Genomic DNA, 12790 nt, shown 5'->3' on the forward strand with positions numbered 1-12790 from the left:
CCGGACAACCTCCTCGCTTTCATGCTTTCCTGATATATCAGGAGTAAATTTCCGAGATTTTGCGGTGCGAAATCTGACTTTCGCTTACTTTATCATCCGAATTAATTCTTCTATTAACTTTTATTGTCTTCTAACGTCTCTACTGATGCATAATTAAATTCTCGCTATTTTTTAATTATTATTTTAGATTATAGTATTCTATTAATCTAATTATTAATATAGTTATTAATTATGTTCTTTTGAATAATTTATGCAAACGCAAAATGCGGCAGAAAGTTTTGCATTCTGAAATGTAAAACGTATGCAACAGCATTTTAAAACTCTTTATTGTCAAATCTCGTTTGAGAGCATGATTTGCATTAACGGACACATCATTTTTTTAACTGTTATTTCTTAATATTATTATTATATACTTCTTTAAATTTTCTTTAAAAAAAAATCAATTATTGTTTTTACTTACAATTTCTCCATTCTTCTATTTCCTTATTTTTGTTGTTGGTTAATTCCTCCATTTCAATCAAATATTTTGCTTATTTTCCAACATATATAAAACGTGATAAATTATCAAAATGACATATAATATATGAAACATATATAATTATCAAAATCACATATAATATATGAAACCAGCAGCTTATAATGACAAGAGAATGAATTGATAGTAGGACAGCTTAGTATCACATACATGTATCTAATCTTATATATAGAACGTATCATTAAAGGAAGGTTGTTTTGAATTTCGCGAAGATTGGTGAAAGGGTTACCGATTTCTGCTTAAAAAATGTGTAAGTTATTTGATGGATAAAGTATCATTATATGTAATTTTATATAGAGTATCATTAAAAACCAGAAACGTTACACATTTTTTAAGCAGAAATCGGTAATCCCTTCACCGATCCTCGCCAAATTCACTAACAATCTTCCTTTAATGATATACTCTATCCATAAAAAAAAATTAAGCTCAATATCTCAAAATTTGGGGAAATTAGGGCAATCATGTAGATTCTTTTAGATAGAAATCGGTAACCCCTTCATTATTAGCAATTTATATTAATTTTATTATATTCTTCAGTTCTTTTTACCCCTATTTCATATATAATTCTTTAAAATTTAGTTAATCAGTTTTTGAGTTATAGAAATTTTGGTAAGTTTGGCTGTTTTTAAACAGAAATCAGTAACCCCTTTATTATTAGCAATTTATATTAATTCTATTATATTCTTCAGTTTTTTCTACCCCTATTTCATATATACGTCGTTAAGATTTGGTTGATCAGTTCTGGAGTTATAGAAATTTCTGTAAATTTGGCACAGCATACATACATACATACACACATACCGACATTTTTTTTAATGCATTATTTCGACGTTTTAAAACACTCTGAACATATTGACATTAAAAACTCAAAAAACAATCTTTTCTTTGGTTTCTTTTACCCCTATTTTATATATAATTCTTTTAAATTTGGTTGATTAGAGCCAACTTTATGCGCAATCAAAGATTCATATACGAATTTACGAAAGCAAAGCTTTCTCTATGAGGAAGTAAAAAATTCAAGGAGACCAAATAACGTGTGATATCATCGTGGAGGTGAACGATGGTTTGACGATTTATTTCAGGCGTGCTCTAAACAGGTCAGGCAGAATTTTACCACTTTGAGTGTGACCCCTTTGAGCCATGTGTAACGTTTTCTTCTTACCTTCCAGGTGCGATGTGCAATTTTCGATAATTTTGATGCGGCGACAATCGTGTATATCTAGTCTTCGCATCTTAATAGCTGGAATCGGAAATTGTGAAAGTACGAAGAGAGGGAGGGAGAAAGAGAGAGAGAAAGAGAGAGAGAGAGAGAGAGAGAGAGAGAGAGCGCACGCACGTACGCACGAGAAAGAGGAAGAGAAGAGCGATGCCAGCTATTTTACCCCCACCTCGAAGATTGTTAGGGCTTACGGGCCACGTGATCGACCAGCAGAATTCGCGGCGTCCGCCGAAAATCTAAATCCGTCCGAGCCGGGGAAGAAGAAGAGACCATCATCTCGGCGACACGAAACAGCCGCCGCGAGATAGTTCATAATCGCCCGTGGCTCGCGCCGGATCGATCGAGGGATCGCGCGCGAGTGCGAAAATCCGCGCGAAACCTCCTCGTGATTCTTATTTTCGCGAGCAAGAAAGGGTAAGAGAGAAAAAGAGAGAAGCGAAGAACCCGCGGAGGATCACTGTTTCCGCTCTCTTCTTGTTTCCCGGGAAGACGGGAGAACGGCGGTGACAACGGCGGCCGATTCGTCGTGAAATCGCTCGAGGAACATGATCCGCGTAGACGAGTCGGATCCGGTGGGAGGTAAGAGAGAGAGAGAGAGGAGGATAAAGAAACTGGACAATTGTATTTTTCCTGAACAGGAGATACCCGGGAAACGGGGAGGGGAAAAGAGGGCACGTTTCGGTCGAGAAACGCGGGAAACGCGAAACGTGTGCGCGCCTGTCAGCGCGCTCGATGGAACACGGGGCGCGACTTTGGGGAAATCAAAAGATGACTATTCTCATTCAAGCAGCATCGTTCTAATCTTCTCTGACGCGTTCTAATACCCAAGTGTCTGCCACTGAATTAAAACAGAAATATTCTCGGCGAATTCAATTTTAGCAATACGGAGAGACGTATCTCGTAGGAATTTCCGCGCCTTGAACAAACATATAGAAGCTATTTTCGCGCGTAATGTCGGAATTTGGGCATCTCGAAATTAAAGCTTTATTTATTATCTTTACTCATCCCGCATGAAATTGTAGGCAGCTGGTGTACAGAAAGAAAAAGAATATTCTTGATTTTAAAATACCTTTAGCTTCAATGTGGAAATCTTGAAATGAGATTACATATAATAAAGTTCATCCAAGCAAAAAAAGTTAAAATTCTTATAAAATTATAGATTGTTGCGTATATACGAATATATAAGTTTTGATTTGGCACTTTTTCTGTGTGGAAGATCCTTTTGGAACAAAAATATTGTGAGACGTGTAATAAATAGAGGTAAATAAATGAAAAAAGATAAAGAAATAAGAATTAGATTCTATTTAAAGGGCTTATCTTTGAAGATGGACATCGGGCTCGAGGGAACGATCGATAGAAACCTTTTTAAGGAAGAGAAGAATAGAGAAACTTTGGGAAACTCTCTCTCAAAATAAATCATTAAAATATAACGAGAAAACTTGCTAACAAGAAAAGGATACAAAATTGATGGCGTCTCGTGAAGTCTTGGCGAAAAGTTGGCGCCAAAACTCTCGAGGAGAACGGGCGCGATACTCAAAGTTGCCCTCTTTCCATCTTCAAGATACGCCGGCTCATCGTTCGGCGATGAAATTGAATGCCAAACGCCTACTCACCCTCGCATTCCACCCGTCTAACCATCGCGCGCGCGCGCCTGTTTTCAGAGATCGAGCCCAGCTTCCCCTATAGAGACGTGACGATACGCCGAGGTGTCGAGTTCAAGGACGATTATGACATCCAGTCGGAGCTCGGACGGTGAGTGATTAAATCCATCGATCAGCGGATGTGTACAGACACTTCGTGTATCGTGCCAACGACGCGTCGATCACGCGCGATCGGATGCGTATCAATCTCGATACAGCCAGGGAATTGACGTCGAGCTGACGTCGTGATTAATGGAGAGAATTTCCAGGAAGTCAACGCGCGGAAACGAGGATCACGTCCACGTAGTTAATTAGTCTAATTTATCGACTTTTAGAGCACCTCGTTTATGCGATCATAACGCAACATCCTTCTGATCTGGAAGATCGTAGAAAAATAATATGGAACATTAGAGATAAATGCGCTAATGCTTCTTCTCGCTCCATCCGCTCTAGATGAAGTAATATACACTGACGATTAACTCCTGATCAACCCGGAAACAGACGCTTGATTTTTTTTTTGCATGAATGGTCATCTGGGGTGATGTTTGCACCCCAATTAAAAGTCATTGTTATTACATACATATTGCATATTTCCGATTGTTCTATAATTTATTAATTTTTAGAGAAACCAAAAATATTTAAAAAATAAAAGAAGCACAACACGTTAAAATTGCTGTGATGTGAGCTTCATTTTTTCGATAGGTACTATTAGAGTGTAAAAATCACCCCGGGCGCCCGTTCCCGGGTTAAACCGGTAATCTAAATACAAATATTTGATGTCTTCGTCGTATGGCCTTCATTCGATATTCTTGTATCGAGTGTCCAATATTCTTTGGGATATTAGAGCCGTTGGCCCGTTTCCACAAAATCAGACGGTATAGTGACAGAATTACAGGAATGTTGCCGTTGCCGTCAGGTGCACGTCTGCGGAATGCAGCGCAAAGGTGATAAGGCGAACACGCGCGCGATCTCGCTCGCGCCGGCAATCAAGGACCCAAGCGCGATACGTCTATAAATAAATATCCGTTTCTCTCGACCCGTGGAGTGAAACGGTACGCACGTCAAACGACGTTCCGACGTCGAGCTTGGGCGTGCCGGTGCTCTTGACACCGGTGGTGAACTCGGCCGACTCGCCAATGTCGGAATGTAGTTTGACAATGAACGTGTTTGCCCTACGCTATTACGATTTCGAAATCGCAGACAAATCCAGTAGGAGCGTGGACGATGCTCGAGAGCGAATTGCTAAAATAAACTGAAAGAGATTTCGATTTTTTATTTTCTTAATAATTGGACGCGTAATTCTCGCCAAATTGCTTCTTTCTATCTTCACGATATTGGCGTCGCTCAAAAATTAAATGTCAAACACGAGAAATTTAATAATAATGATGATAGCAAGAGCGAAATAATGGTCTTCTAGTAGGAAATCTTGTAACATTTCACATTCAACCCTAAGAGAAGAGCGACCTTTAGCTGCAGGCAACCGCTCCATCCTCTCACCTCTTTATGTAACACGATTAATTAATAAATTAATAATTTGATTATATTAATTACTGTATAATAAAATTTAATTAATAGGTGTAATAATTGCGTTCGACGCATCCGTTGACTTAGATACACGAACACAATGGTTCGCTCGCTGACTTGGCCGCGTGACAAGTATGTTGTATTCTGCTTTGTGCTGCCAGGGACATACTGCGGTTGTACAGCTTTGCCAAATCATCTAGTGTTTATTACTTTTTACGCGTTACTTGTTACTTATTACCCAAAAATTCTGTGTTTCAAAGATCGTAGCGCGATTTTGTATACTATGCTTGCTACTCTAATCAACGGAGATTCAATTCAATTTTTACGTAGCTATTCATGTTTAAGCCAAATGATTTTTACCCGATTATATACATAGTATTTACAAAGTAAGAACAAAAAATGTCCGATCGTCTTCGATTATTTTTTTGGTTTCTATACTCGTTTCAGGGGAAAATTTGGAATCGTTTACCGATGTAAGGAGAAAACAGGCGGCTTGATGCTCGCCGCGAAAGTGGTGAACGTCATGAGGAAGGAAGACAGACGTGCTGTGCAAAGAGAAGTAGACATCATGCGACGCTTACAGCATCCACGATTGATTCAGCTGTACGATGCCATTGACACGGGGAAACAGATATATGTCGTTCTAGAATTGTACGTTTTCTTTTTCTCTTGCGGGCGAAACAGCGGGCAAGGGAGCGTAGGATTAGAAAGACGCGCGTTCTGTGAGATTACCTTTAAATTTCCATCATTTAAGGATCGACGGCGGTGAGCTTTTTGAGAGAGTGATAGACGACGATTTCGTACTGACGGAACGCAGCTGCGCCGTTTTTATGCGGCAGATATGCGAGGGAATAGAATTCATGCATGGTCAAAAGATTTTGCATCTCGATTTAAAAGTGAGTCGTTTAATTTATATATTGTCGACACGAATTATTTTGGATATAGTAGAAGATTGGTGTTTGACAATCATGTTCCTCGTAAATCTTCCTATTAATTTTTTTACGATTATGATATGTTTATTATAAAGTTATTTCCAAATTTTCATGTCTTATATTTATCAAATTTAAGAATCTTTGGAAGCTGCTCTGTTTACTCGTAAGAATATAATTATCTATGTAGGCTTCTTATTTAGTAATTTGTGTAATTATTTAGAATTATGTCTGTTGTGTAGCCGGAGAATATACTATGCCTGACGAAGGAAGGTAACAGAATCAAAATCATCGATTTTGGCCTGGCGAGGGAATACGATCCGAGTAAGAAACTACAAGTGTTGTTCGGTACGCCTGAGTTTGTTGCCCCCGAAGTCGTAAACTTTGATCAAATTGGATTTGGTACTGACATATGGAGTATAGGTGTTATTTGTTACGTATTGTAAGTTACGATTCCGCATATTACAGTTTTACGAAGGATATGCGTCTTGTAACTATCGAGCGAGCCTGTTCATCTAACTATTTTAGACTGTCCGGTTTATCACCGTTTATGGGCGACACGGACATTGAGACAATGGCGAATGTCACCATCGCAAAGTACGACTTTGATCACGAGGCCTTCACCGAGATCTCGGAAGATGCCAAGGATTTCATAAGATGCCTTCTGGTGAAAGACAAAGAGTAAGTATATTTTTATATTTTATGTTACATACATACATATATTGTACGTATATATTACTCTTCTGTGTTTCAATTTCTCTTTCTCTCCTTGCTCCTTCTCCTTGCTTCTTTCTTCTTTTCAGTTTCTCACCTTTTCTTCTTGTATTCCCGTATTACCATTTCCCGAATCTGTTGTTACACTCACAATCAGAGAAGAAGCTCCTTCTGTTACACTGTTTAAATTATCCTCTTTGACTCGTTGTGAGGGTGTGTGTGTATGGCTCACAAAACAATCCGTACTTATCGTGACTAATCTACTTTATATGTTCTACTTTAATATATATCAATTTCCACGAACTTGTCAAGCTAGCGATTAGAAAAAAGCGATTTTATCTTGTAGTAAAATATAAGAATTTATTGCATTTTGTAGTAACTCTTAACAAAATGTATGTTGTTTCGACATTGTATATCAACTATTATTTTATTCTCGTCGCATTCAAGAGACGATTTTGTTGTTTCGAGAGCGTCCAAATGTCAAACGAGCAACAGCGGTATATAAAGCTTCGCCCGTCGGATGGTTTCTTATCGAGAATTTTGCATTCAGATACACATAACGCACGTAGTATACGCACATTTGTACGATATTCGAGTCCATCATTGTACTCTTCGTCTATACATTTTCGTCATAATTGTTCGCCCTCGGATCGCGGAATCACGCGTGTCTCCACGTGAAAAGGGAAACGCACTATCGAGCCTGGGCGACACTAGAGCACGACCCTCCTCACGACGAGCCTTTCGAATCTTTCAGAAAGCGAATGACTGCGGCGCAATGTCGGGAACACCGATGGCTGGCCCGAAAAATGAACAAGCCCAAGAGCGAGAAGGAGGTCGCGGGATTGGCGGCGGCCAAACGGACGGCCTTTATCGAGAATCGTCCTGTCATCGGTGTCGTCGACGATAACGGCAGAGAGGAGCTGGACGTGACCAAGGACAATCTCAGACTGTTCGTCGAGCGTTGGCGGGAACATCCGGACAGCCCGTACACGATCGACTCGTATCACGCGTTGCCGAGGAACCTGCTTCGCAGTCGCGACGAATCCATATCCATGCGGGGTCACAGTCCCTCACCCTGCGACAGCCTTCGCAGCAGCAGCACGCAATCGGAGAGGGTGACGGACCCTGCAACCGTGAGAGATAATTCTAGCCACTTGTTGTCCGTGCCGAGTCTCAGCTTGTCCTTGGAGAGGAGAGCTTCCGAAGGTACGGCCGCGCGAAACCGTCGCGATCCCGCCAGCCAGATCGCTCTGGCCGAGGAGATCATCAAGCTGTCCGAGCATTTGCGCTCGATCGCCATGGGGTCGCGGGTGAATGAGGAAAATAACGGAGGCCCAATGGAAGCGCAGCGGTTCACCAGGAGGCCCGGTGATGTCGGGAATAATCGCGATACCTACTCGAGGAGTAATGTTAAAGTGACGTCTCACGTCGATAAAGAGACCAACGAGATCACGGAGAAACTGTCTAGTATCACTCGGCAGCGAAAGCTCAACGGAACGACCTTTCATAGTAGCCGCAGCTTCGACAGGCACAATCTCGATCCAAATTTCGGTAACGTGTTCGTGGCCCTGAGGAGAACGAGCATCGGCGATGGTGATATGTCCGAGAGACGCAAGGATTCGCGAAAATATTCCCTCGAACGAACGACGATCACCGAGACGATCGATGAGAAGTTCAACGGGGAGAGGATCGGGAGAGGTAGGAGGTCTTCCACCGGCGCGGAGGAAATGGACCTGACGCCCCCGTGGCGACGGTCCCGCGTGAAACGATCCTTCGGCGAGACCAGCAGGGATGTTCCACGGATATCGAATTTGCGGGACCTGCACAAGAATCTGAACTTGGACGAGCCGGGCAGCACGAAGGACCTACTGTTGCATCTGTTGGGCGAATGGGAGGAAGTCACCACAATGTCCGGCGGCAGCGGCGGCGGAGTCGGCGGCGGCGGCGGTGGTGGTGTCGGTGTCGGCGGCGGCAGAAAGTCCGTCAGCCTGGACTGGTGCGGGGCCGACACGATCGCTAGGAGGACGATGAATTCGTTGGCGCAGTACTTCCAGTCGAAGCAACAGGAAACGAAATCTCCCGACGTCGCGTCATCCACGTCGCCGTCGATACATCGTTGAACGACACGTCCGCGCTTGCAGTTTGCGCACTTGCGAATGGTTCGTGGACCGGATCAGGAAAATGCGCGGCGTTAACGATCTTTGCTCTCTTCTTACGATCGTAATTTCGTTTATTTCGGAACAATTTGACTCTCAAAATGAGACATACGCCTATAATAATATACTTAGTAGATGATTCGCAAAGATTAATCTATGAAAATGTGAATCTTTGATCTTCAAAGTCGGGAAATGATTTTATTATTCAACCCCTTTCAATCCATCTTATAATTAATTATTTTTTAACAAACACTTACGAATGACAAACAAGTGCATTCTTATTTCATATTCTTTAAATAATAAAATTTTTAAGAAAAAATTAGAAGAGAGAAGAGTTTTTTAAACGAAACAAAGTTAAGTTTTAATTATCTTAACGCCTGTTTAACTTCGGTGTCCGACTGAATCTTGGATTCACATCCGTTTCTGCAGATGTGTTTTCACAATTAAAAACAAGTCAGAATCTTGCAATTTCGTGACATTTCATAAAATAATGTATATATACATAAAATGTCGCGAAAGTGTAAGAGACCGTAAAGTCCTCTATTATTAAACTTGAAATAGACACAATTTTGATGGATATTTGTAAACGGAGAGTTAAATTTGGATAATAAGGATGATATATAGGTTTATATTACTTTAAGCAAAATTCTCGATAACTGTGTACCATCGATACACCCTCAACTCAATATTTTTATATGTCGTCAGTACAATTTAATTAATTTTCAAGGAGCCTATATCTACAAGGAATTTCGATTTGATTCCTTGCAAGCTAATAAATCTATCGTGCAGACATTTTCAACAGAAAGAACGGCGCAAAATTCGTCGTTCCGAATTTAAATATCCTTTTTTTCTGCAAACAACAATTTCTCAACAAGCGTTCCAGAGGGAAACCCTTATATTTAATATACTGTTATTTATTAATAGAATTAATCGGATATATTCTCATGTATTATAATAATAACAATTATGAGAGAGGCATAATAGATTAAGTCTAGAATTTTTTACTCATTGTCAGTATATATATAACATATATAATGTTGCACGAAATTTGCAGGAGAGCTGATTGAAATAACATATACATTCACGCACATGTTTCTTGTTAAATATAGTCACATGTTCATATTTTATATCTAATATATAAATCACAGAGTACTCTATAGGAAAGTTTCAAGTTCACTTGCTTCGCGCCCACACACATCTCCCACACATCCGAATAGCGAATAAATTAAGAAACTGATTGGTCTTCTTGCTATAGGGAAAGACCGTCTGCGGGAAAGCTTATAGAGCACCGTTGGCTGGAAGCCGCTCTGGAGAACCCGATACAGAAGCACCGATTGAAACGCTATGTCATTAAGAAGCGCTGGGTTAAGGCGGTTAACGCTATCCTGGCGTTGAAACGGATGGGCGCGCGTCTAGACTTCGACTTGATCTAGTATCGGCTAACGACATATCATGCATCCGGACTCGATGACGTTACGCGAAATAGTCATTTCACATCTGTGCTAACCTTGCATTATTTCATATAACTATTCGTTCAACGCGTTTGTCGGATTTTAAGTGCGGGACAAATAATGGACAAGAGGGAGAGAACGGACGAACGTTTATTGAAATGAAACAACTGGCGCGCAATTCCGGCGTAATCATTCGGCCGCGATTGAAAACGAGGTCGTGCTTCCTCGTCGTTGTTTATTCTGATATATAATACTATTGAACGAAAAATACTCGATTATTCCGCACAGCTAGGCGGATAGATTAATTGTCAGTAAAACAAATTGTTGCAGCTATGCGAGTAGATGCTCCTGTCGCTCCTGTGTCGATTGAAATTCGATGAAATTGGATTTTTCCCGCGGGCTGTTTTGGATGTAATTTGAACTCGTCTGAAATATTCTCCGCGTATTTATATTATCTATATGTATATAGGTATTATATATGTACTGTATATATATTTACAAATACTATACACTATATATGTGAAACGCGCGCGTATAAGGTTGTATTTTATTTTTAACAAAGTCTTTATCAATAACGTGCGAAAAAACAACGAGCTTGTTTATACAAAAGTCATACAAACTGATCGTATCTCTTTCGCGATTGGCAATAAAAAAAATACTGGAGATAAAATGTTGGAGGAAAAATATTGGAGAAAAAAATAAGAGGGAAAATACGAGAGACCCGGTTCGAATTGTGTGTGTGTGAGTCATCCTGTATATTTAACTGTACCTTTTAGATATTATATACGGTTCGTTTCGTGTGTCATTACACGAAATAAAATTGCGATAGCGATAGTTAAATATTACACCGCACCATATTTAATAAACAAATTAATAATTAAATAATGTAGGACATGAAGGCATTTGTTAACCGAGATTATCGTATAATTTTGTCTCGCAACTTTTGAGCTGTATAAGTTATTTTTGCAAATTAAACTAACAATTTTAATACATATATTGATCGTGTCAAAATATACATATATTTTTTGTGGATATACAGCACGGATCAGAACCGAAACTATGTTACCCAGTGGGAAAATTCACGAATTATAGCTACGTAGTTCCACGTTCGCAATTATGTGCACAGTTGGCGTCTCGGTTCACTTTGTTTACATTTCGTCGGGCAAAAATATGCGATTTATTTACTAAATATTTAAATGCGCTTCTGACGCCACAAATATATTTAACATGGTGAGTGTTTTTCTTCATCGACGAGATACTGAAATAACAGATAACCCTAAATTGCATTAATATGCATGTACTAGAATTAACGCAATTGACATTTCTAGGTTATACTGCATAATTCTGTGGTACTTTATTAGTGTGCATATTGTTTCGCAACAATTAGTCTTTTAGTCAATTTAATCTTTAAAATATTAGGTGGTAACTTTATAGTAGTAGCAGTTATTTATATGATAGCAATTTACGACTTGTTCTGAGAAACATTAGTGTAATTGACCGTTTTATATTTTAGGGCGAGGACGTGTTGCAGAATTGGACCCCTTACGCCAGAGAATACGATCCCTTAAAGGCGGGTAGTATCGATGGAACAGACACGCAGCCTCACGATAAGGCTGTTAGCAGGGCAATGCTGATGCACTACGAGCCACCGCGCAATCTAGAATCTAAGCCGGAAAGAACTATATTTGTAGCTAGACTCGGTCCCAAAATCACTAATTACGACCTGAAAGAGGTAACATTATCTTCGAATAGAACGACATACGTTTGGCAATTTTATTGTACGTCTTGTACAATCATTTATAAAATTTTTATTGTTTAGTTCTTTGGCAAACATGGAAATGTTGTTTCGGCGAAGGTAATAGTGGACGTGGTGACCGGACTCTCTCAAGGGTACGGTTTTGTGGAAATGAAAAGCGAAGAGGACGCTAGAAGAGCGTTGAGACGAACCATCGATGCCACGTTAAAGGGATACAAAATATTTATCGACAACGAATGCGGCCGTACCTTGAAGGGATGGAAACCTAGGAGACTCGGTGTGTAATCAGCAATTAGATGCGTACGATTTTCGTAGACAAATATGAAAAATTTTAACTCTCTGATTCTTAGGTGGTGGTTTTGGCGGCAAAAAGGAATCGGGCCAGCTGAGATTCGGGGGAAAAGATCGACCATTTAAACGACCGATTGTACCTAATATTTTAAAGCCGAAAAGATAAATAGCCTGTTCGACATTTGCGACACTATTTCCGTCCACCGTTTCCACACTCTTTCATTCCTATACCTTTCCATTTGTTATTCCAATGCATTAATAAAGCAACATACAGAACACACAGGTTTTGTCATTCGAGAACGTGAGTGGCGTTTCACTTCGGTCAGTTTTACCGCACTGCACCTCGCTATTTTAACAGCAGAGATCGATGTGACTGTGAAAAAAAACTGCGAAATGTTTAATGCGACTCGTGCATACGACTATCGTCGAATCAAACAAGCGCGTCGTATTTCGTCTCCGGTCGTAGATCGCGTGAACAATTTAGCGCTAAATCTTCGCGAGATGGTCTTTCGAGCACACCGCGGGGAATCGTATTCGCGCCCGCCGGCAACTTTATACCGCATCATCGCGGTCTC

At 40.2% G+C, this 12790-nt stretch overlaps 2 protein-coding genes across 2 annotated transcripts; both read left to right on the forward strand.

The window, feature by feature from the left end:
• The first annotated feature begins 2012 nt into the window (after positions 1 to 2012).
• Positions 2013 to 9876, forward strand: LOC112460927 (serine/threonine-protein kinase 33-like). The gene is made up of 7 exons (XM_025025873.1): positions 2013 to 2333; positions 3416 to 3506; positions 5366 to 5569; positions 5673 to 5814; positions 6090 to 6289; positions 6376 to 6528; positions 7316 to 9876. Exons 1-7 carry the CDS (start codon positions 2300 to 2302, stop codon positions 8679 to 8681), a joined length of 2190 nt encoding a protein of 729 aa, XP_024881641.1. The 5' UTR covers positions 2013 to 2299; the 3' UTR covers positions 8682 to 9876.
• Positions 9877 to 10153: 277 nt separating this feature from the next.
• LOC112460928 (U11/U12 small nuclear ribonucleoprotein 35 kDa protein-like) lies at positions 10154 to 12493 on the forward strand. Its single transcript, XM_025025874.1, has 4 exons — positions 10154 to 11398; positions 11682 to 11900; positions 11988 to 12201; positions 12275 to 12493. Exons 1-4 carry the CDS (start codon positions 11396 to 11398, stop codon positions 12379 to 12381), a joined length of 543 nt encoding a protein of 180 aa, XP_024881642.1. The 5' UTR covers positions 10154 to 11395; the 3' UTR covers positions 12382 to 12493.
• Positions 12494 to 12790: the final 297 nt, after the last annotated feature.

The sequence above is a fragment of the Temnothorax curvispinosus genome, unplaced genomic scaffold (genome assembly GCF_003070985.1).
Source record: "Temnothorax curvispinosus isolate PA1 unplaced genomic scaffold, ASM307098v1 QBEX01010932.1, whole genome shotgun sequence".
In the NCBI taxonomy this organism is placed as follows: Eukaryota; Metazoa; Arthropoda; class Insecta; order Hymenoptera; family Formicidae; genus Temnothorax; species Temnothorax curvispinosus.